The 26,911-nt window shown below is 56.3% G+C and overlaps 1 protein-coding gene and 1 long non-coding RNA gene across 2 annotated transcripts in view; both read left to right on the top strand.

The window, feature by feature from the left end:
* The first annotated feature begins 419 nt into the window (after nucleotides 1-419).
* LOC138351532 (uncharacterized) lies at nucleotides 420-1,970 on the top strand. The gene is made up of 2 exons (XR_011222490.1): nucleotides 420-492; nucleotides 1,377-1,970. It is a non-coding gene; the product is annotated as an uncharacterized lncRNA (long non-coding RNA).
* A 660-nt stretch (nucleotides 1,971-2,630) lies between these two features.
* LOC138351705 (uncharacterized) overlaps nucleotides 2,631-26,911 on the top strand; it is a 53,296-nt gene continuing 29,015 nt past the window's right edge. The window contains exons 1-2 of the mRNA XM_069303725.1: nucleotides 2,631-2,719; nucleotides 3,373-3,485. Of these exons, the coding sequence (XP_069159826.1) occupies nucleotides 2,631-2,719; nucleotides 3,373-3,485 (202 nt within the window). The remainder of the gene's footprint in view (nucleotides 2,720-3,372; nucleotides 3,486-26,911) is intronic.

The following is a 26,911-nucleotide window of genomic DNA, read 5'->3' on the forward strand; positions in this document are numbered from 1 at the left end:
ATGGGTATGGGGTCCACTATCGTCCACAGGATGGGTATGGGGTTGTTACGAACCCGACTACAACGTCGGAGTATGGAGTAGCAACGTCAGCACCATCTGTGAGTGTGCTCTCTAACCCCACTGTTACGGACTCGTCACCCTTGTTAGGGGGGTAGAGTGGCAGTTCCAGCGCCATCTACGAGTCTGCACCCGAACTGCCCCGGAATAGTACATAATGTGGACAATGGCATCTTGTGGTGGCTATCAAATGGCTAAATTGATCATTGATGACGTTTTTGATGACATAAGATCATTGATGACGTTTTTGATGACATAAGATCATTGATGACGTTTTTGATGACATAAGATCATTGATGACGTTTTTGTCCACAGAGGTGACGCCTGGGGGCAGCGGGACTGGAGAGGGCAGTTTATCTTGGGCAGTCCACAGTTGATTGACGGTTGAGAGGCGGGACCAAAGAGCCAGAGCTCAACCCCCGCAAGCACAACTAGGTGAGTACAGTCTCCCTACATGGTGCTGAAAATGACCAAGTAAGCCGCCGCCGATGAAGCAGTGTGGTAGCTGCAAGTGCTTAAGTGTTGAAAAGATCGGCGTACCTTCGGGACTGGCTTAGGGGAGAGACTGACGACAGGGAGGTGCCTCTTAAGTAGTGCTGCTAGCTGGTCGCTAGAGACTGCTGCCAGGGGATCGCTACCCCTGTATTGGTTTGTGACCCCACTCAGCGTGTGGCTGAGGTACTCTGCCAGCGAGTAGCTGGAGAGCGGTTGCTGGGGTACAGGCACCTCATGACACTGTCAGTGGGCTGGCCCACGTATAGGTGAACTCGCCGGTGTTCTTCCCAGTAAGGTTGGATACGCTACTGGACTGTGAAGAAATACTGGGGATTGATGAACTCTGCACGTGAACACGTTTGATTTCCTGGTCCGTTTCTTTATATATTATTTATGGTGACTGTGTACATATATCTATTTAACGGTGGTGGAAAGATATTTAATACATTAACGAAAGGAACAATGTTTTGTTCATCCCCTCCCTTTTTTTATGCACTACATAGGCACTTTCTTGAAAGCGTATTACCGACTTGGGGTCGGATACTATAAGTTTGGTTCTACCATCAAAGAACCTGGTTGAGACCTATAATGGCCGTAACACCAACAGTATCGGCCGCCATATGGACGACGCCATCTAGTGGTGACAGCCTGATTCCTGCCTTGATTAACTAGTGAGGTTATAGAAAGTGACCTCTGGGGCTGTGGCGATTCAAGACCAGCGCCATCTGTTGGAGCTACAAGCATAATGTCAATGCCCGAGTGAGTTAGTGTTGCTTCTTGGTTTCTCCAGTATCCTATAACTGATGACGTGTCTTTATCCACAGAGGCGACTTGGGGCAGCAGTGGTACTGAGGACGGCTGTCTACCTTGGACAGCCTAAACTCTCCCAACTAAGTCTCGCCTGACGACCAAGTGAGCCGCCGCCGATCAGGAATAGTGTAGTTTCTGCTAGTGGAGTTTGTGGAAGAATTCAGCGTATCCCAGGACTGGCGAATGGGAGAGACCACCGACAGTGAGGCGCCTGTCGAGGAGCGTTACCAGCCCGCCGCTAGAGGCTCCTGCCAGGGGTGCGGTACCCCCCTGTATTTGTCTGTGTAGAGGCCCCACTCAGCGCATGGCTGAGGTTCTCTGCCAGCACTTGGCTGGAGAGTGGTTGTGGGCAGAGAGGCACCTCGTGGGACTGCCGGTAGACTGGCCCACGTCAAAGGTAGACGCGTCAGTGTTTCCCAGTACTGTGGCCGGTCAGGTCGGGAACGGTACTGTGTCGGGGAAACACGAAGATCGTCGAAGGCTGCATTGTGTTAGCGTCGTTGAGTGCTCGGTGTCCTATGTGGGAGCGACATCTGTATATACATCTAAGTGTAGTAATATTTCGTATTTTGTTTCTATTTAAGGTGATGAATATATTGATAAAGGAATCAGTGTTGTGTTAATCTCTCCCCTTTTTTGTTGCATTACCTTACCTAGCCAACTGCTTGAAAGCCATTACCGACTTGGGGTCGGATACTATCACTTAAGTTCATCCATCAAGAACCCGGTTACAACCCATAGTGGCCGTAACAGGGGGTCCACTACCGTCCACAAGATGGGTATATGGCCCACTACCGCCCACAGGATGTTTTTGGGTCCATATATAGAGCTGTTGACTATGGTCACTGGTGTGTAGGGCAGCTAGGGTGGACCTAACTTCCTACCTTAATATAAATATTCTACCTTGTCATAAATATTAGTGTCATGTGCAAACTTGATGTTTTGTAACGATCTCATTGATGTATATTTTAATGGGTTGGGCCCAAGATGGATCCTTGAGGAACCTCGCTCAACATTTTGACTAGTAAGATTTATTTACATATTGGACAACCTTCACATTCTTGGTTGTAACCATTGTTTACAGTTGTGTTGACATAAAGTATTCTCGCTGTTTGGTCAGCGAGCACTTGTGTGGCCTTAATAACCCTCCAGAGGTAGATAGGCCTAAGACAACAAACCAAACTAACAAGATATATTGTTCTTCATCATTATCTCTCTCTTGTTAGGCCCCATTTAGATTATGCATTTCATAGTCGCCATACTGAAGAATGGCCATGAGGTTACTTGCACGTGAGCAGCGAGGGACAACAGTTGCTCCCAGGAAAAGGTTCTCTCGCACATGGCGAGATCTTAAGATGTCAGTAATTATCAGAACAAAGCGCTAAGCCAAGAAGACTATGAATCACCGTCGAGAAGTTAAAATATCTTAATGTATATTATCTGACAACGTGAAGAGTAAAGGTCAACATGGGTGAAGTATTAACATGGGTGAAAGGTGAGAGTAAAGGTCAACATGGGTGAAGTATTAACATGGGTGAAAGGTGAAGAGTAAAGGTCAACATGGGTGAAGTATTAACATGGGGAGCCTGACAGCTGGGTGGACAGTGTTTCGGATTCGTAGTCCTGAGGTTTCGGGTTCGATCCCCGGTGGAGGCGGAGACAAATGGGCAAAAAGTTTCTTTCTCCCTGATGCTCCTGTTACCTAGAAGTAAATAGGTACCTGGAAGTTACAGCTGCTACGTTCTGCTATTTTAGGTGTGTGTAACAAGAGGCCTGGTCAAGGACCGGGCCGCGGGGACGCTAGGCCCCGAAATCATCTCAAGATAACCTCAAGAAGATGGGAGAAAGGATTTAACAAAAATAAATTAAAAACTTTTCAATATATATTCAAACAAATATAATTAAACATGCTTAATAAAGACCAAAGATGTGGAGTACCATCAAGATTGGTTAGGTCAAATAACAATGACCTCAAATGGATAATCATGTGATTAAAAATCTTATCTGTAGGAAAAACTATGATCAAAGGCCTGAGAATGAGGAAGTCAATCTTGAACAACAATATCCCAAACTAGCTAGAAATGTTAAAGAAATAATGAAAGCATCAAGAAATTATGAAGTGTGTATAGCAGACCAGGCAATGACAATTTCTAAAACATTTTTCTGATATATAAAAGAAAGATTAAGGAAAAGACTGCACAAATTATATCTGAGGCAGGTCAGGTAACTGAGAATGAAAGAGAAATGTGACGTATTTCAAATAAATTCTTCATCTCTGTATTTTACTAAAGAAACTCAACTATGCATTCAGCAGAACAAATCTTTGAAGGTCGAGATGACTAATTTAGTAGTTAACTAGTTCAGTAGTTAATTAGTTTAGTAGTTACTAGCGAGGAAGTTATTAAACAATATTCAAACTGAGGACAAACTAGTCCCCAGAGCCAGACAAAACATTATCCAGGGAGATTAAGTAAGGTAAAGCAAAGCTTAGTGACCCATTGTCTACCATGTTTAATTAATCATTAGACTCGAGCAGAGTACCGGAGTGATGGATGGTTGATGATGTGGTGCCAATTGCTGCAAATGGATTTAATTAATAATTGCCAAAGCAATTCGTTTTCACCTTGAAAAGGTTTCACTAAGGGCCGTTCATGTTTAAGACATTTTTATCATTCTTTTCCTGTAAATTTCAAGGTGATAGTAGGAAAGACTGTAACATTCTTTAACTTGACACCAACAAGGTCTTTAATACTGCGCCACACAAGACTAAAGAGCTGGAGGCACATGGTAATGGCGGTTTATCTTTGATTAGATCTTGGTTATTAATAAAGACAGCAGAGAGTTGGCGTGAATGGAGTTAAATCCCTCGGGGATTTACGTTCCATGTGGGAGTTAAACTCACAAAAAAGCTAAAAGACAATCTGTATAGACTTTCCACGTAGACAAAACATTAGCGGATGCAGCTTAATGCTGTAAAATGTTGGGATTTGATCTTAGTAATAATAATACTAGAGTTAAAATATATCACCAGAACAATATTAAACATCTGAAGAATTTATTGGAGAAATATCTAGGAGTCATAATCTCAGGTATCAAAAGCAAATAATCAATACATAAACATATGGAATAAATGATATAGGATCCTGAGATTAATTTTACTTAGGGTTACCCTCAACTCATCAAATATTTCCCTCATGAGAGGAAAAAAGTATCGTATTGAGTTTTATTGTTTAACATTACAATCACTGGAGGAAAAGTTGGTTAATTATGTGAAGATAATTATGGCCGGCCTCAGTTGGTCCCTGAAGCTGGTCACGGGTCACCCCCTGGTCCCTGGAACTGGTCACGGGTCACCATTTAGTCCCTGACGCTGGTCACGGGTCACCCCCTGGTCCCTGGGGCTGGTCACGGGTCACCACTTAGTCCCTGAGGCTGGCCACGGGTCACCACCTGGTCCCTGGAACTGGTCACGGGTCACCCCCTGGTCCCTGGGGCTGGTCACGGGTCACCACTTAGTCTCTGAGGCTGGCCACGGGTCACCACCTGGTCCCTGGAACTGGTCACGGGTCACCACTTAGTCCCTGAGGCTGGTCACGGGTCACCACCTGGTCCCTGGGGCTGGTCACGGGTCACCACCTGGTCCCTGGGGCTGGTCATGGGTCACCACCTGGTCCCTGGGGCTGGTCACGGGTCACCATCTGGTCCCTTGGGCTGGTCACGGGTCACCATCTGGTCCCTTGGGCTGGTCACGGGTCACCACCTGGTCCCCTGGGGCTGGTCACGGGTCACCACCTGGTCCCTGGGGCTGGTCACGGGTCACCATCTGGTCCCTTGGGCTGGTCACGGGTCACCACCTGGTCCCTGGGGCTGGTCATGGGTCACCACCTGGTCCCTGGGGCTGGTCACGGGTCACCATCTGGTCCCTTGGGCTGGTCACGGGTCACCCCCTGGTACCTGGGACTTGTCAGGGGTCACCACCTGGTCCCTAGCTGGGGCTGGTCATGGGTCACCACCTGGTCCCTGGGGCTGGTCATGGGTCACCAAATGGTCCCCTGGGGCTGGTCACGGGTCACCACCTGGTCCCTGGGGCTGGTCACGGGTCACCAAATGGTCCCCTGGGGCTGGTCATGGGTCACCACCTGGTCCCTGGGGCTGGTCATGGGTCACCACCTGGTCCCTGGGGCTGGTCACGGGTCACCACCTGGTCCCCTGGGGCTGGTCACGGGTCACCACCTGGTCCCCTGGGGCTGGACACGGGTCACCACCTGGTCCCTGGGGCTGGTCACGGGTCACCATCTGTTCCCTGGTGCTGGTCACGGGTCACCACCTGGTCCCTGGGGCTGGTCATGGGTCACCACGTGGTCCCTGGTGCTGGTCACGGGTCACCACCTGGTCCCTGGGGCTGGTCACGGGTCACCACCTGGTCCCTAGGGCTGGTCACCACCTGGTCCCTGGGGCTGGTCACGGGTCACCACCTGGTCTCTGGGGCTGGTCACGGGTCACCACCTGGTCCCTGGTGCTGGCCGCTACCTGGTCCCTGGGGCTGGTCACCACCTGTTCCCTGGGGCTGGTCACGGGTCACCACCTGGTCTCTGGGGCTGGTCACGGGTCACCACCTGGTCCCTGGTGCTGGTCGCTACCTGGTCCCTGGGGCTGGTCACGGGTCACCACCTGTTCCCTGGTGCTGGTCACGGGTCACCACCTGGTCCCAGGGGCTGGGCACGGGTCACCACCTGGTCCCTGGGGCTGGGCACGGGTCACCATCTGTTCCCTGGGGCTGGGCACGGGTCACCACCTGGTCCCTGGGGCTGGGCACGGGTCACCATCTGTTCCCTGGGGCTGGGCACGGGTCACCACCTGGTCCCTGGGGCTGGGCACGGGTCACCATCTGTTCCCTGGGGCTGGGCACGGGTCACCACCTGGTCCCTGGGGCTGGGCACGGGTCACCACCTGGTCCCTGGGGCTGGGCACGGGTCACCATCTGTTCCCTGGTGCTGGTCACGGGTCACCACCTGGTCCCTGGGGCTGGGCAAGGGTCACCATCTGTTCCCTGGGGCTGGGCACGGGTCACCACCTGGTCCCTGGGGCTGGGCACGGGTCACCACCTGGACCCTAGGGCTGGTCACCACCTGGTCCCTGGTGCTGGTCACTACCTGGTCCCTGGGGCTGGTCACCACCTGGTCCCTGGGGCTGGGCACGGGTCACCACCTGGTCCCTGGGGCTGGGCACGGGTCACCACCTGGTCCCTGGGGCTGGTCACGGGTCACCACCTGGTCCCTGGGGCTGGTCACGGGTCACCACCCGGTCCCTGGGGCTGGTCACGGGTCACCACCTGGTCCCTGGGGCTGGTCACGGGTCACCACCTGGGGCTGGTCACGGGTCACCACCTGGGGCTGGTCACGGGTCACCACCTGGTCTCTGGGGCAGGTCACTGGTCACCACCTGGTCCCTGGGGCTGGTCATGGGTCACAAACTGGTCCCCTGGGGCTGGTCACGGGTCACCACCTGGTCCCGTGGAGCTGGTCACGGGTCACCTCTTGGTCCCTGGGGCTGGTCACGGGTCACCACCTGGTCCCTGGGGCTTGTCACGGGTCACCACCTGGTCCTTGGGGCTGGTCACGGGTCACCACCTGGTCCCTGGGGCTGGTCACGGGTCACCACCTGGTCCCTGGGGCTGGTCACGGGTCACCACCTGGTCTCTGGGGCAGGTCACTGGTCACCACCTGGTCCCTAGGGATGGTCATGGGTCAAAAACTGGTCCCCTGGGGCTGGTCACGGGTCACCACCTGGTCCCCTGGAGCTGGTCACGGGTCATCTCTTGGTCCCTGGGGCTGGTCACGGGTCACCACCTGCTCCCTGGTGCTGGTCACGGGTCACCACCTGGTCCTTGGGGCTGGTCACGGGTCACCACTGGTCCCTGGTGCTGGTCACGGGTCATCACCTGGTCCCTGGGGCTGGTCACAGGACACCACCTGGTCCCTGGTGCTGGTCACGGGTCACCACCTTGTCCCTGGGGCTGGTCACTACCTGGTCCCTGTCGCTGGTCACCACCTGGTCCTTGGTGCTGGTCACGGGTCACCTCCTGGTCCCTGGGGCTGGTCACCACATGGTCCCTGGTGCTGGTCACGGGTCACCACCTGGTCCCTGGGGCTGGTCACCGGTCACCACCTGGTCCCTGGTGCTGGTCACGGGTCACCACCTGGCCCCTGGGGCTGGTTACCACATGGTCCCTGGTGCTGGTCACAGGTCACCACCTGGTCCCTGGGGCTGGTCACGGGTCACCACCTGGTCCCTGGGGCTGGTCACGGGTCACCACCTGGTCCCTGGGGCTGGTCACGGGTAACCACCTGGTCCCTGGGGCTGGTCACGGGTCACCGCCTGGTCCCTGGTGCTGGTCACGGGTCACCACCTGGTCCCTGGGACTGGTTACGGGTCACCACTTGGTCCCTAGGGCTGGTCACGGGTCACCACGTGGTCCCTGGGGCTGGTCATGGGTCACCACCTGGTCTCTGGGGCTGGTCACGGGTCACCACCTGGTCCCTGGGGCTGGTCACGGGTCACCACCTGGTCCCTGGGGCTGGTCATGGGTCACCACCTGGTCCCTGGGGCTGGTCACGGGTCACCATCTGGTCCCTTGGGCTGGTCACGGGTCACCACCTGGTCCCTGGTGCTGGTCACGGGTCACCACCTGGTCCCTGGGGCTGGTCACGGGTCACCACCTGGTCCCTGGGGCTGGTCACAGGTCACCACCTGGTCCCTGGTGCTGGTCACGGGTCACCACCTGGTCCCTGGGGCTGGTCACAGGTCACCACCTGGTCCCTGGTGCTGGTCACGGGTCACCACCTGGTCCCTGGGGCTGGTCACGGGTCACCACCTTGTCCCTGGGGCTGGTCACCACCTGGTCCCTGTGGCTGGTCACTTCCTTGTCCCTGGTGCTGGTCACGGGTCACCTCCTGGTCCCTGGGGCTGGTCACCACATGGTCCCTGGTGCTGGTCACGGGTCACCACCTGGTCCCTGGGGCTGGTCACGGGTCACCACCTGGTCCCTGGTACTGGTCACGGGTCACCACCTGGCCCCTGGGGCTGGTCACCACATGGTCCCTGGTGCTGGTCACGGGTCACCACCTGGTCCCTGGGGCTGGTCACGGGTCACCACCTGGTCCCTGGGGCTGGTCATGGGTCACCACCTGGTCCCTGCGTCTGGTCACGGGTCACCACATGGTCCCTGGGGTTGGTCACCGGTCACCACCTGTTCCTGGGGCTGGTCACAGGTCACCCCTGGTCCCTGGGGCTGGTCACGGGTCTCCCCCTGGTCCCTGGGGCTGGTCACAGGTCACCCCTATGTCCCTGGGGCTGGTCACGGGTCACCACCTTGTCCCTGGGGCTGGTCACCACCTGGTCCCTGTGGCTGGTCACTACCTTGTCCCTGGTGCTGGTCACGGGTCACCTCCTGGTCCCTGGGGCTGGTCACCACATGGTCCCTGGTGCTGGTCACGGGTCACCACCTGGTCCTTGGGGCTGGTCACGGGTCACCACCTGGTCCCTGGTACTGGTCACGGGTCACCACCTGGCCCCTGGGGCTGGTCACCACATGGTCCCTGGTGCTGGTTACGAGTCACCACCTGGTCCCTGGGGCTGGTCACGGGTCACCACCTGGTCCCTGGGGCTGGTCACGGGTCACCACCTGGTCCCTGCGTCTGGTCACGGGTCACCACATGGTCCCTGGGGTTGGTCACCGGTCACCACCTGTTCCTGGGGCTGGTCACAGGTCACCCCTGGTCCCTGGGGCTGGTCACGGGTCACCCCCTGGTCCCTGGGGTTGGTCACAGGTCACCCCTATGTCCCTGGGGCTGGTCACGGGTCACCACCTGGTCCCTGGGGATGGTCACGGGTAATCCCCTGGTCGCTGGGGTTTGCCACGGGTCACCACCTGGTCCCTGGGGCTGGTCACGGGTCACCACCTGGTCCCTGGGGCTGGTCACGGGTCACCACCTGGTCCCTGGGGTTGGTCACGGGTTACCTCCTGGTTTCTGGGGCTGGTCACGGGTCACCACCTGGTCCCTGGGGCTGGTCACGGGTCACCACCTGGTCCCAGGGGCTGGTCACGGGTCACCACCTGGTCCCTGGTGCTGGTCACGGGTCACCACCTGGTCCCTGGTGCTGGTCACTGGTCACCACCTGGTCCCTTGGGCTGGTCACGGGTCACCTCCTGGTCTCTGGAGCTGGTCACGGGTCCCCACCTGGTCCCTGGGGCTGGTCACGGGTTACCACCTGGTCCCTGGGGCTGGTCACGGATCACCACCTGGTCCCTGGAACTGTTCACGGGTCACCTCCTGGTCCCTGGGGCTGGTCACGGGTCACCTGATCCCTGGGGCTGGTCAGGGGTCACCATGCACCTGGTCCCTGGGGCTGGTCACGGGTCACTACCTGGTCCGTGGGGTCTGGTCACTACCTGGTCCCTGGGGCTGGTCACGGGTCACCTGGTCCCTGGGGCTGGTCACGGGTCACTACCTGGTCCGTGGGGCTGGTCACCACCAGGTCTCTGGGGCTGGTCACGGGTCACCTCCTGGTCCCTGGGCGTGGTCCCGGGTCACCACCTGGTCCTTGGGGCTGGTCACGGGTCACCACCTGGACCCTGGGGCTGGTCACGGGTCACCACCTGTTCCCTGGGGCTGGTCACAGGTCACCTCCTGGTCCCTGGGGCTGGTCACCACCTGGTCCCTGGTGCTGGTCAAGGGTCAGCACTTGGTCCCTGGTGCTGGTCACGGGTCACCACCTGCTCCCTGGTGCTGGTCACGGGTCACCACCTGGTCCTTGGGGCTGGTCACGGGTCACCACTGGTCCCTGGTGCTGGTCACGGGTCATCACCTGGTCCCTGGGGCTGGTCACAGGACACCACCTGGTCCCTGGTGCTGGTCACGGGTCACCACCTTGTCCCTGGGGCTGGTCACTACCTGGTCCCTGTCGCTGGTCACCACCTGGTCCCTGGTGCTGGTCACGGGTCACCTCCTGGTCCCTGGGGCTGGTCACCACATGGTCCCTGGTGCTGGTCACGGGTCACCACCTGGTCCCTGGGGCTGGTCACCGGTCACCACCTGGTCCCTGGTGCTGGTCACGGGTCACCACCTGGCCCCTGGGGCTGGTTACCACATGGTCCCTGGTGCTGGTCACAGGTCACCACCTGGTCCCTGGGGCTGGTCACGGGTCACCACCTGGTCCCTGGGGCTGGTCACGGGTCACCACCTGGTCCCTGGGGCTGGTCACGGGTAACCACCTGGTCCCTGGGGCTGGTCACGGGTCACCGCCTGGTCCCTGGTGCTGGTCACGGGTCACCACCTGGTCCCTGGGACTGGTTACGGGTCACCACTTGGTCCCTAGGGCTGGTCACGGGTCACCGCCTGGTCCCTGGTGCTGGTCACGGGTCACCATCTGGTCCCTTGGGCTGGTCACGGGTCACCACCTGGTCCCTGGTGCTGGTCACGGGTCACCACCTGGTCCCTGGGGCTGGTCACGGGTCACCACCTGGTCCCTGGGGCTGGTCACAGGTCACCACCTGGTCCCTGGTGCTAGTCACGGGTCACCACCTGGTCCCTGGGGCTGGTCACAGGTCACCACCTGGTCCCTGGTGCTGGTCACGGGTCACCACCTGGTCCCTGGGGCTGGTCACGGGTCACCACCTTGTCCCTGGGGCTGGTCACCACCTGGTCCCTGTGGCTGGTCACTTCCTTGTCCCTGGTGCTGGTCACGGGTCACCTCCTGGTCCCTGGGGCTGGTCACCACATGGTCCCTGGTGCTGGTCACGGGTCACCACCTGGTCCCTGGGGCTGGTCACGGGTCACCACCTGGTCCCTGGTACTGGTCACGGGTCACCACCTGGCCCCTGGGGCTGGTCACCACATGGTCCCTGGTGCTGGTCACGAGTCACCACCTGGTCCCTGGGGCTGGTCACGGGTCACCACCTGGTCCCTGGGGCTGGTCATGGGTCACCACCTGGTCCCTGCGTCTGGTCACGGGTCACCACATGGTCCCTGGGGTTGGTCACCGGTCACCACCTGTTCCTGGGGCTGGTCACAGGTCACCCCTGGTCCCTGGGGCTGGTCACGGGTCTCCCCCTGGTCCCTGGGGCTGGTCACAGGTCACCCCTATGTCCCTGGGGCTGGTCACGGGTCACCACCTTGTCCCTGGGGCTGGTCACCACCTGGTCCCTGTGGCTGGTCACTACCTTGTCCCTGGTGCTGGTCACGGGTCACCTCCTGGTCCCTGGGGCTGGTCACCACATGGTCCCTGGTGCTGGTCACGGGTCACCACCTGGTCCTTGGGGCTGGTCACGGGTCACCACCTGGTCCCTGGTACTGGTCACGGGTCACCACCTGGCCCCTGGGGCTGGTCACCACATGGTCCCTGGTGCTGGTTACGAGTCACCACCTGGTCCCTGGGGCTGGTCACGGGTCACCACCTGGTCCCTGGGGCTGGTCACGGGTCACCACCTGGTCCCTGCGTCTGGTCACGGGTCACCACATGGTCCCTGGGGTTGGTCACCGGTCACCACCTGTTCCTGGGGCTGGTCACAGGTCACCCCTGGTCCCTGGGGCTGGTCACGGGTCACCCCCTGGTCCCTGGGGTTGGTCACAGGTCACCCCTATGTCCCTGTGGCTGGTCACGGGTCACCACCTGGTCCCTGGGGATGGTCACGGGTAATCCCCTGGTCGCTGGGGTTTGCCACGGGTCACCACCTGGTCCCTGGGGCTGGTCACGGGTCACCACCTGGTCCCTGGGGCTGGTCACGGGTCACCACCTGGTCCCTGGGGTTGGTCACGGGTTACCTCCTGGTTTCTGGGGCTGGTCACGGGTCACCACCTGGTCCCTGGGGCTGGTCACGGGTCACCACCTGGTCCCAGGGGCTGGTCACGGGTCACCACCTGGTCCCTGGTGCTGGTCACGGGTCACCACCTGGTCCCTGGTGCTGGTCACTGGTCACCACCTGGTCCCTTGGGCTGGTCACGGGTCACCTCCTGGTCTCTGGAGCTGGTCACGGGTCCCCACCTGGTCCCTGGGGCTGGTCACGGGTTACCACCTGGTCCCTGGGGCTGGTCACGGATCACCACCTGGTCCCTGGAACTGTTCACGGGTCACCTCCTGGTCCCTGGGGCTGGTCACGGGTCACCTGATCCCTGGGGCTGGTCAGGGGTCACCATGCACCTGGTCCCTGGGGCTGGTCACGGGTCACTACCTGGTCCGTGGGGTCTGGTCACTACCTGGTCCCTGGGGCTGGTCACGGGTCACCTGGTCCCTGGGGCTGGTCACGGGTCACTACCTGGTCCGTGGGGCTGGTCACCACCAGGTCTCTGGGGCTGGTCACGGGTCACCTCCTGGTCCCTGGGCGTGGTCCCGGGTCACCACCTGGTCCTTGGGGCTGGTCACGGGTCACCACCTGGACCCTGGGGCTGGTCACGGGTCACCACCTGTTCCCTGGGGCTGGTCACAGGTCACCTCCTGGTCCCTGGGGCTGGTCACCACCTGGTCCCTGGTGCTGGTCAAGGGTCACCACTTGGTCCCTGGTGCTGGTCACGGGTCACCACCTGGTCCCTGGTGCTGGTCACGGGTCACTACCTGGTCCCTGGTGCTGGTCACGGGTCACCACCTGGTCCCTGGGGCTGGTCACGGGTCACCACCTGGTCCCTGGGGCTGGTCACGGGTCACTACCTGGTCCCTGGGGCTGGTCACCACCTGGTCCCTGGGGCTGGTAACCGGTCACCACCTGGTCCCTGGGGTTGGTCACGGGTCACCACCTGGTTCCTGGGGCTGGTCACGGGTCACCACCTGGTCCCTTGGGCTGGTCACGGGTCACCACCTGGTCCCTGGGGCTGGTCACGGGTCACCACCTGGTCCCTGGGGCTGGTCACGGGTCACCACCTGGTCCCTGGGGCTGGTCACGGGTCACCACCTGGTCCCTGGGGCTGGTCACGGGTCACCTGGTCCCTGGGGCTGGTCAAGGGTCACCACCTGGTCCGTGCGGCTGGTCACCACCTGGTCCCTGGGGCTGGACACCACCTGGTCTCTGGGGCTGGTCACCACCTGGTCCCTGGGGCTGGTCACGGGTCACCTCCTGGTCCCTGGGCGTGGTCACGGGTCACCACCTGGTCCCTGGGGCTGGTCACGGGTCACCACCTGGTCCCTGGGGCTGGTCACCACCTGGTCCCTGGTGCTGGTCACGGGTCACCACCTGGTCCCTGGGGCTGGTCACGGGTCACCACCTGGTCCCTGGGGCTGGTCACGGGTCACCACCTGGTCCCTGGTGCTGGTCACGGGTCACCACCTGGTCCCTGGGGCTGGTCACGGGTCACCACCTGGTCCCTGGGGCTGGTCACCACCTGGTTCCTGGTGCTGGTCACGGGTCACCACCTGGTCCCTGGGGCTGGTCACGGGTCACCACCTGGTCCCTGGGGCTGGTCACCACCTGGTCCCTGGGGCTGGTCACCACCTGGTCCCTGGTGCTGGTCACGGGTCACCACCTGGTCCCTTGGGCTGGTCATGGGTCACCACCTGGTCCCTGGGGCTGGTCACGGGTCACCACCTGGTCCCTGGGGCTGGTCATGGGTCACCACCTGGTCCCTGGGGCTGATCACGGGTCACCACCTGGTCCCTGGTGCTGGTCACGGGTTACCTCCTGGTCCCTGGGGCTGGTCACCACCTGGTCCCTGGTGCTGGTCTCGGGTCACCACCTGGTCCCTGGGGCTGGTCACGGGTCACCACCTGGTCCCTGGGGCTGGTCACCACCTGGTCCCTGGTGCTGGTCACGGGTCACCACCTGGTCCCTGGGGCTGGTCACGGGTCACCACCTGGTCCCTGGGGCTGGTCACGGGTCACCACCTGGTCCCTGGGGCTGGTCACGGGTCACCACCTGGTCCCTGGGGCTGGTCACGGGTCACCACCTGGTCCCTGGTGCTGGTCACGGGTCACCACCTTGTCCCTGGGGCTGGTCACGGGTCACCACCTGGTCCCTGGGGCTGGTCACGGGTCACCACCTGGTCCCTGGGGCTGGTCACGGGTCACCACCTGGTCCCTGGGGCTGGTCACGGGTCACCTCCTGGTCCCTGGGGCTGGTCACGGGTCACCACCTGGTCCCTGGGGCTGGTCACGGGTCACCTCCTGGTCCCTGGGGCTGGTCACGGGTCACCACCTGGTCCCTGGGGCTGGTCACGGGTCACCTCCTGGTCCCTGGGGCTGGTCACGGGTCACCACCTGGTCCCTGGGGCTGGTCACGGGTCACCACCTGGTCCCTGGGGCTGGTCACGGGTCACCTCCTGGTCCCTGGTGCTGGTCACGGGTCACCTCCTGGTCCCTGGGGCTGGTCACGGGTCACCTCCTGGTCCCTGGGGCTGGTCACGGGTCACCTCCTGGTCCCTGGGGCTGGTCACGGGTCACCACCTGGTCCCTGGGGCTGGTCACGGGTCACCTCCTGGTCCCTGGGGCTGGTCATGGGTCACCACCTGGGGCTGGTCACGGGTCACCTCCTGGTCCCTGGTGCTGGTCACGGGTCACCACCTGGTCCCTGGGGCTGGTCACGGGTCACCACCTGGTCCCTGGGGCTGGTCACGGGTCACCACCTGGTCCCTGGGGCTGGTCACGGGTCACCTCCTGGTCCCTGGGGCTGGTCACGGGTCACCTCCTGGTCCCTGGGGCTGGTCACGGGTCATCACCTGGTCCCTGGGGCTGGTCACGGGTCACCTCCTGGTCCCTGGGGCTGGTCACGGGTCACCACCTGGTCCCTGGGGCTGGTCACGGGTCACCTCCTGGTCCCTGGGGCTGGTCACCACCTGGTCCCTGGGGCTGGTCACGGGTCACCACCTGGTCCCTGGGGCTGGTCACGGGTCACCTCCTGGTCCCTGGGGCTGGTCACGGGTCACCTCCTGGTCCCTGGGGCTGGTCACGGGTCATCACCTGGTCCCTGGGGCTGGTCACTCCATACTGCAAATGTATACACCAAAATGTTACATATTTAAACAGGTTAATATTTACAGTTTACTGTATAACTACGAGAGTCAAAATTACAATAATCAGCAACAAGAACAAGAACTTGAGAAATCAAAAGTTTACATAATTGACAATTAGCTTTGTCCAATTAAATTAATTTAGTTGTCAAATTTTGGAATAAAGAGAACTGAATAAGAAATATATAGACAACAATAAACAAATTGTCTGCCCGAAACGCAGCGCGTACTAGTGGCTTTACAAGAGTGCAATTACTGTACTATGCTATGTATTCTCACACACCCAATGTTCCTTCTTGTATATATATAAATAAATAAATAAATAAATTAGTTTAATGGCTAAATATAAGTCTCGTAAATCATTATTGCATAAATTCTTCCATAAATAAAAGCCAGAAAACCTCCACCACAAATAAATACAACATAAAACAGCCAAGCAACACAAGTAAATATACAACTGAATACATTCCAGAACACAAAAGATATACAAAGATATAAACCCATTACCACGGGGGGGGGGGGGGGGGGGCAGAATTATCACTAACAAAAGTGTTTATCAGCCCAGTTACACTGACGCAAAATATTACAGGATCAAAAGTGTGAAAATTAATAATTTATTTCATTATTCATAATCAGTGACAATTAAATATCGGTGATATAAAATATTAAAACATTAAGTAATTGAATAAAGTAAATGAGAAATGACTGAAGTAAAGTGATATATTACAAAACTATGTGACGCTTACACGACCCTCCAGGAGCACTTCCTGCCACCCTGGCAGACAACACCTTCGGTCATGACCCTCCAGGAGCACTTCCTGCCACCCTGGCAGACAACACCTTCGGTCATGACCCTCCAGGAGCACTTCCTGCCACCCTGGCAGACAACACCTTCGGTCACGACCCTCCAGGAGCACTTCCTGCCACCCTGGTAGACACCACCTTCGGTCATGACCCACCAGGAGCACTTCCTGCCACCCTGGTAGACACCACCTTCGGTCATGACCCACCAGGAGCACTTCCTGCCACCCTGGCAGACAACCCCTTCGCTCATGACCCACCAGGAGCACTTCCTGCCACCCTGGCAGACAACACCTTCGGTCATGACCCACCAGGAGCACTTCCTGCCACCCCTGGCAGACAACACCTTCGGTCATGACCCACCAGGAGCACTTCCTGCCACCCTGGCAGACAACACCTTCAGTCATGACCCTCCAGGAGCACTTCCTGCCACCCTGGCAGACAACACCTTCGGTCACCATGACGCCTACATGTCCCACAACCACCACAAGTACCAGCTCACCACAACCACCACAAGTACCAGCTCACCACAACCATCACAGGTACCAGCTCACCACAACCACCACAAGTACCAGCTCACCACAACCATCACAGGTACCAGCTCACCACAACCATCACAGGTACCAGCTCACCACAACCATCACAGGTACCAGCTCACCACAACCACCACAAGTACCAGCTCACCACAACCAACACAGGTACCAGCTCACCACAACCACTACAAGTACCAGCTCACCACAATCATCACAAGTACCAGCTCACCACAACCACTACAAGTACCAGCTCACCACAACCATCACAGGTACCAGCTCAGCACAACCACCACAAGTACCAGCTCACCACAACCACCACAAGTACCAGCTCACCACAACCACCACAGGTACCAGCTCACCACAACCATCACAAGTACCAGCTCACCACAACCACCACAGGTACCAACTCACCACAACCACCACAAGTACCAGCTCACCACAACCATCACAGGTACCAGCTCACCACAACCACCACAAGTACCAGCTCACCACAACCACCACAAGTACCAGCTCACCACAACCACCACAGGTACCAGCTCACCACAACCACCACAAGTACCAGCTCACCACAACCACCACAGGTACTAACTCACCACAACCACCACAAGTACCAGCTCACCACAACCATCACAGGTACCAGCTCACCACAACCACCACAAGTACCAGCTCACAACAACCACCACAAGTACCAGCTCACCACTACCATCACAGGTACCAGCTCACCACAACCACCACAGGTACCAGCTCACCACAACCATCACAGGTACCAGCTCACCACAACCATCACAGGTACCAGCTCACCACAACCACCACAAGTACCAGCTCACCACAACCACTACAAGTACCAGCTCACCACAACCATCACAAGTACCAGCTCACCACAACCACTACAAGTACCAGCTCACCACAACCACCACAAGCACCAGCTCACCACAACCACTTCAAGTACCAGCTCACCACAACCACCACAAGTACCAGCTCACCATTACCAACACAAGTACCAGCTCACCACAACCACCACAAGTACCAGCTCACCACAACCACCACAAGTACCAGCTCACCACAACCACCACAGGTACCAGCTCACCACTACCACCACAAGTACCAGCTCACCACAACCATCTCAAGTACCAGCTCACCACAACCACCACAAGTACCAGCTCACAACTACCGTCACAAGTACCAGCTCACCACAACCACCACAAGTACCAGCTCACCACAACCACCACAAGTACCAGCTCACCACAACCACCACAGGTACCAGCTCACCACAACCACCACAAGTACCAGCTCACCACAACCACCACAGGTACCAACTCACCACAACCACCACAAGTACCAGCTCACCACAACCATCACAGGTACCAGCTCACCACAACCACCACAAGTACCAGCTCACCACAACCACCACAAGTACCAGCTCACCACAACCACCACAGGTACCAGCTCACCACAACCACCACAAGTACCAGCTCACCACAACCACCACAGGTACTAACTCACCACAACCACCACAAGTACCAGCTCACCACAACCATCACAGGTACCAGCTCACCACAACCACCACAAGTACCAGCTCACAACAACCACCACAAGTACCAGCTCACCACTACCATCACAGGTACCAGCTCACCACAACCACCACAGGTACCAGCTCACCACAACCATCACAGGTACCAGCTCACCACAACCATCACAGGTACCAGCTCACCACAACCACCACAAGTACCAGCTCACCACAACCACTACAAGTACCAGCTCACCACAACCATCACAAGTACCAGCTCACCACAACCACTACAAGTACCAGCTCACCACAACCATCACAAGTACCAGCTCACCACAACCACCACAAGCACCAGCTCACCACAACCACTTCAAGTACCAGCTCACCACAACCACCACAAGTACCAGCTCACCATTACCAACACAAGTACCAGCTCACCACAACCACCACAAGTACCAGCTCACCACAACCACCACAAGTACCAGCTCACCACAACCACCACAGGTACCAGCTCACCACTACCACCACAAGTACCAGCTCACCACAACCATCTCAAGTACCAGCTCACCACAACCACCACAAGTACCAGCTCACCACTACCATCACAAGTACCAGCTCACCACAACCACCACAAGTACCAGCTCACCACAACCACCACAAGTACCAGCTCACCACAACCACCACAGGTACCAGCTCACCACAACCACCACAAGTACCAGCTCACCACAACCATCTCAAGTACCAGCTCACCACAACCACCACAAGTTCCAGCTCACCACAACCATCACAGGTACCAGCTCACCACAACCACTACAAGCACCAGCTCACCACAACCATCACAAGTACCAGTTCACCACAACCACTACAAGTACCAGCTCACCACAACCAACACAAGTACCAGCTCACCACAACCACTACAAGTACCAGCTCACCACAACCATCACAAGTACCAGCTCAAAACAACCACTACAAGTACCAGCTCACCACAACCACTACAAGTACCAGATCACCACAACCAACACAAGTACCAGCTCACCACAACCACTACAAGTACCAGCTCACCACAACCACCACAAGTACCAGCTCACCACAACCATCACAGGTACCAGCTCACTACAACCACCACAAGTACCAGCTGACCACAACCATCACAGGTACCAGCTCACCACAACCATCACAGGTACCAGCTCACCACAACCATCACAGGTACCAGCTCACCACAACCATCACAGGTACCAGCTCACCACAACCATCACAAGTACCAGCTCACCACAACCAACACAAGTACCAGCTCACCACAACCACTACAAGTACCAGCTCACCACAACCATCACAAGTACCAGCTCACCACAACCATCACAGGTACCAGCTCACCACAACCATCACAAGTACCAGCTCACCACAACCAACACAAGTACCAGCTCACCACAACCACTACAAGTACCAGCTCACCACAACCATCACAAGTACCAGCTCACCACAACCACCACAAGTACCAGCTCACCACAACCATCACAGGTACCAGCTCACCACAACCATCACAAGTACCAGCTCACCACAACCACCACAAGTACCAGCTCACCACAACCACTACAAGTACCAGCTCACCACAACCATCACAAGTACCAGCTCACCACAACCACTATAAGTACCAGCTCACCACAACCACTACAAGTACCAGCTCACTACAACCAACACAAGTACCAGCTCACCACAACCACTACAAGTACCAGCTCACCACAACCATCACAAGTACCAGCTCACCACAACCATCACAGGTACCAGCTCACCACAACCACTACAAGTACCAGCTCACCACAACCACTACAAGTACCAGCTCACCACAACCACTACAAGTACCAGCTCACCACAACCAACACAAGTACCAGCTCACCACAACCACTACAAGTACCAGCTCACCACAACCATCACAAGTACCAGCTCACCACAACCACCACAAGTACCAGCTCACCACAACCATCACAGGTACCAGCTCACCACAACCATCACAGGTACCAGCTCACCACAACCATCAAAAGTACCAGCTCACCACAACCACTACAAGTACCAGCTCACCACAACCACTACAAGTACCAGCTCACCACAACCATCACAGGTACCAGCTCACCACAACCACCACAAGTACCAGCTCACCACAACCATCACAGGTACCAGCTCACCACAACCATCACAGGTACCAGCTCACCACAACCATCAAAAGTACCAGCTCACCACAACCATCACAGGTACCAGCTCACCACAACCATCGAAAGTACCAGCTCACCACAACCATCAAAAGTACCAGCTCACCACTACCACCACAAGTACCAGCTCACCACAACCACTACAAGTACCAGCTCACCACAACCACTACAAGTACCAGCTCACCACAACCATCACAGGTACCAGCTCACCACAACCACCACAAGTACCAGCTCACCACAACCACCACAAGTACCAGCTCACCACAAACATCACAAGTACCAGCTCACCACAACCACCACAAGTACCAGCTCACCACAACCACTACAAGTACCAGCTCACCACAACCATCGAAAGTACCAGCTCACCACAACCACTACAAGTACCAGCTCACCACAACCACTACAAGTACCAGCTCACCACAACCATCACAGGTACCAGCTCACCACAACCACCACAAGTACCAGCTCACCACAACCATCACAGGTACCAGCTCACCACAACCATCACAGGTACCAGCTCACCACAACCATCAAAAGTACCAGCTCACCACAACCATCAAAAGTACCAGCTCACCACTACCACCACAAGTACCAGCTCACCACAACCATCACAAGTACCAGCTCACCACAACCACCACAAGTACCAGCTCACAACAACCACCACAAGTACCAGCTCACCACAACCATCACAGGTACCAGCTCACCACAACCATCACAAGTACCAGCTCACCACAACCACCACAAGTACCAGCTCACCACAACCATCACAGGTACCAGCTCACCACAACCATCACAAGTACCAGCTCACCACAACCATCAAAAGTACCAGCTCACCACTACCACCACAAGTACCAGCTCACCACAACCATCACAGGTACCAGCTCACCACAACCATCACAGGTACCAGCTCACCACAACCATCACAGGTACCAGCTCACCACAACCATCACAGGTACCAGCTCACCACAACCATCACAGGTACCAGCTCACCACAACCATCACAAGTACCAGCTCACCACAACCATCACAGGTACCAGCTCACCACAACCATCACAAGTACCAGCTCACCACAACCATCAAAAGTACCAGCTCACCACTACCACCACAAGGACCAGCTCACCACAACCATCACAGGTACCAGCTCACGACTACCACCACAAGTACCAGCTCACCACAACCATCATAGGTACCAGCTCACCACAACCATCACAGGTACCAGCTCACCACAACCATCACAGGTACCAGCTCACCACAACCATCACAGGTACCAGCTCTCCACAACCATCACAGGTACCAGCTCATCACAACCATCACAGGTACCAGCTCACCACAACCATCACAGGTACCAGCTCACCACAACCATCACAGGTACCAGCTCACCACAACCACTACAAGTACCAGCTCACCACAAAGAACACAAGTACCAGCTCACCACAACCACTACAAGTACCAGCTCACCACAACCATCACAAGTACCAGCTCACCACAACCACTACAAGTACCAGCTCACCACAACCAACACAAGTACCAGCTCACCACAACCTCTACAAGTACCAGCTCACCACAACCACCACAAGTACCAGCTCACCACAACCATCACAGGTACCAGCTCACCACAACCACCACAAGTACCAGCTCACCACAACCATCACAGGTACCAGCTCACCACAACCATCACAGGTACCAGCTCACCACAACCATCCCAGGTACCAGCTCTCCACAACCATCACAGGTACCAGTTCACCACAACCACTACAAGTACCAGCTCACCACAACCACTACAAGTACCAGCTCACCACAACCAACACCAGTACCAGCTCACCACAACCACCACAAGTACCAGCTCACCACAACCACCACAAGTACCAGCTCACCACAACCACTACAAGTACCAGCTCACCACAACCATCACAAGTACCAGCTCACCACAACCATCACAGGTACCAGCTCACCACAACCATTACAAGTACCAGCTCACCACAACCAACACAAGTACCAGCTCACCACAACCACTACAAGTACCAGCTCACCACAACCATCACAAGTACCAGCTCACCACAACCACTACAAGTACCAGCTAACCACAACCATCAAAAGTAAAAGCTCACCACAACCACTACAAGTACCAGCTCACCACAACCACTACAAGTACCAGCTCACCACAACCATCACAGGTACCAGCTAACCACAACCACTAACAAGTACCAGCTCACCACAACCATCACAAGTACCAGCTCACCACAACCACCACAAGTACCAGCTCACCACAACCACTACAAGTACCAGCTCACCACAACCATCACAAGTACCAGCTCACCACAACCACTACAAGTACCAGCTCACCACAACCACTACAAGTACCAGCTCACCACAACCAACACAAGTACCAGCTCACCACAACCACTACAAGTACCAGCTCACCACAACCAACACAAGTACCAGCTCACCACAACCACTACAAGTACCAGCTCACCACAACCATCACAAGTACCAGCTCACCACAACCATCACAGGTACCAGCTCACCACAACCACTACAAGTACCAGCTCACCACAACCACTACAAGTACCAGCTCACCACAACCACTACAAGTACCAGCTCACCACAACCAACACAAGTACCAGCTCACCACAACCACTACAAGTACCAGCTCACCACAACCATCACAAGTACCAGCTCACCACAACCACTACAAGTACCAGCTCACCACAACCATCAAAAGTACCAGCTCACCACAACCACTACAAGTACCAGCTCACCACAACCACTACAAGTACCAGCTCACCACAACCACACAAGTACCAGCTCACCACAACCACTACAAGTACCAGCTCACCACAACCATCACAAGTACCAGCTCACCACAACCACCACAAGTACCAGCTCACCACAACCACTACAAGTACCAGCTCACCACAACCATCACAAGTACCAGCTCACCACAACCACTACAAGTACCAGCTCACCACAACCACTACAAGTACCAGCTCACCACAACCAACACAAGTACCAGCTCACCACAACCACTACAAGTACCAGCTCACCACAACCATCACAAGTACCAGCTCACCACAACCATCACAGGTACCAGCTCACCACAACCATCACAAGTACCAGCTCACCACAACCACTACAAGTACCAGCTCACCACAACCACTACAAGTACCAGCTCACCACAACCAACTACAAGTACCAGCTCACCACAACCACTACAAGTACCAGCTCACCACAACCATCACAGGTACCAGCTCACCACAACCAACACAGGTACCAGCTCACCACAACCATCAAAAGTACCAGCTCACCACAACCATCACAGGTACCAGCTCACCACAACCATCGACAAGTACCAGCTCACCACAACCATCAAAGTACCAGCTCACCACTAACCACCACAAGTACCAGCTCACCACAACCACTACAAGTACCAGCTCACCACAACCACTACAAGTACCAGCTCAACACAACCATCACAGGTACCAGCTCACCACAACCACCACAAGTACCAGCTCACCACAACCACCACAAGTACCAGCTCACCACAAACATCACAAGTACCAGCTCACCACAACCACCACAAGTACCAGCTCACCACAACCACTACAAGTACCAGCTCACCACAACCATCGAAAGTACCAGCTCACCACAACCACTACAAGTACCAGCTCACCACAACCACTACAATTACCAGCTCACCACAACCATCACAGGTACCAGCTCACCACAACCATCAAAAGTACCAGCTCACCACAACCATCAAAAGTACCAGCTCACCACTACCACCACAAGTACCAGCTCACTACAACCATCACAGGTACCAGCTCACCACAACCATCACAGGTACCAGCTCACCACAACCATCACAGGTACCAGCTCACCACAACCATCACAGGTACCAGCTCACCACAACCATCACAGGTATCAGCTCACCACAACCATCACAAGTACCAGCTCACCACAACCATCACAGGTACCAGCTCACCACAACCATCACAAGTACCAGCTCACCACAACCATCAAAGTACCAGCTCACCACTACCACCACAAGTACCAGCTCACCACAACCATCACAGGTACCAGCTCACGACTACCACCACAAGTACCAGCTCACCACAACCATCATAGGTACCAGCTCACCACAACCATCACAGGTACCAGCTCACCACAACCATCACAGGTACCAGCTCACCACAACCATCACAGGTACCAGCTCTCCACAACCATCACAGGTACCATGCTCATCACAACCATCACAGGTACCAGCTCACCACAACCATCACAGGTACCAGCTCACCACAACCATCACAGGTACCAGCTCACCACAACCACTACAAGTACCAGCTCACCACAAAGAACACAAGTACCAGCTCACCACAACCACTACAAGTACCTAGCTCACCACAACCATCACAAGTACCAGCTCACCACAACCACTACAAGTACCAGCTCACCACAACCACACAAGTACCAGACTCACCACAACCTCTACAAGTACCAGCTCACCACAACCACCACAAGTACCAGCTCACCACAACCATCACAGGTACCAGCTCACCACAACCACCACAAGTACCAGCTCACCACAACCATCACAGGTACCAGCTCACCACAACCATCACAGGTACCAGCTCACCACAACCATCACAGGTACCAGCTCACCACAACCATCAAAAGTACCAGCTCACCACTACCACCACAAGTACCAGCTCACCACAACCATCACAAGTACCAGCTCACCACAACCACCACAAGTACCAGCTCACAACAACCACCACAAGAACCAGCTCACCACAACCATCACAGGTACCAGCTCAACACAACCATCACAAGTACCAGCTCACCACAACCACCACAAGTACCAGCTCACCACAACCATCACAGGTACCAGCTCACCACAACCATCACAAGTACCAGCTCACCACAACCATCAAAAGTACCAGCTCACCACAACCACCACAAGTACCAGCTCACCACAACCATCACAGGTACCAGCTCACCACAACCATCACAGGTACCAGCTCACCACAACCATCACAGGTACCAGCTCACCACAACCATCACAGGTACCAGCTCACCACAACCATCACAGGTACCAGCTCACCACAACCATCACAAGTACCAGCTCACCACAACCATCACAGGTACCAGCTCACCACAACCATCACAAGTACCAGCTCACCACAACCATCAAAAGTACCAGCTCACCACTACCACCACAAGTACCAGCTCACCACAACCATCACAGGTACCAGCTCACCACTACCACCACAAGTACCAGCTCACCACAACCATCATAGGTACCAGCTCACCACAACCATCACAGGTACCAGCTCACCACAACCATCACAGGTACCAGCTCACCACAACCATCACAGGTACCAGCTCTCCACAACCATCACAGGTACCAGCTCTCCACAACCATCACAGGTACCAGCTCATCCACAACCATCACAGGTACCCAGCTCACCACAACCATCACAGGTACCAGCTCACCACAACCATCACAGGTACCAAGCTCACCACAACCACTACAAGTACCAGCTCACCACAAAGAACACAAGTACCAGCTCACCACAACCACTACAAGTACCAGCTCACCACAACCATCACAAGTACCAGCTCACCACAACCACTACAAGTACCAGCTCACCACAACCAATCACAAGTACCAGCTCACCACAACCACTACAAGTACCAGCTCACCACAACCACCACAAGTACCAGCTCACCACAACCATCTACAGGTACCAGCTCACCACAACCACCACAAGTACCAGCTCACCACAACCATCACAGGTACCAGCTCACCACAACCATCACAGGTACCAGCTCACCACAACCATCACAGGTACCAGCTCTCCACAACCATCACAGGTACCAGCTCACCACAACCACTACAAGTACCAGCTCACCACAACCACTACAAGTACCAGCTCACCACAACCAACACCAGTACCAGCTCACCACAACCACCACAAGTACCAGCTCACCACAACCACCACAAGTACCAGCTCACCACAACCACTACAAGTACCAGCTCACCACAACCATCACAAGTACCAGCTCACCACAACCATCACAAGTACCAGCTCACCACAACCACTACAAGTACCAGCTCACCACAACCAACACAAGTACCAGCTCACCACAACCACTACAAGTACCAGCTCACCACAACCATTACAAAGTACCAGCTCACCACAACCACTACAAGTACCAGCTAACCACAACCATCAAAAGTAACAGCTCACCACAACCACTACAAGTACCAGCTCACCACAACCACTACAAGTACCAGCTCACCACAACCATCACAGGTACCAGCTCACCACAACCACTAACAAGTACCAGCTCACCACAACCATCACAAGTACCAGCTCACCACAACCACCACAAGTACCAGCTCACCACAACCACTACAAGTACCAGCTCACCACAACCATCACAAGTACCAGCTCACCACAACCACTACAAGTACCAGCTCACCACAACCACTACAAGTACCAGCTCACC

Source organism: Procambarus clarkii, chromosome 50 (assembly GCF_040958095.1).
Source record: "Procambarus clarkii isolate CNS0578487 chromosome 50, FALCON_Pclarkii_2.0, whole genome shotgun sequence".
Classification (NCBI taxonomy): domain Eukaryota; kingdom Metazoa; phylum Arthropoda; class Malacostraca; order Decapoda; family Cambaridae; genus Procambarus; species Procambarus clarkii.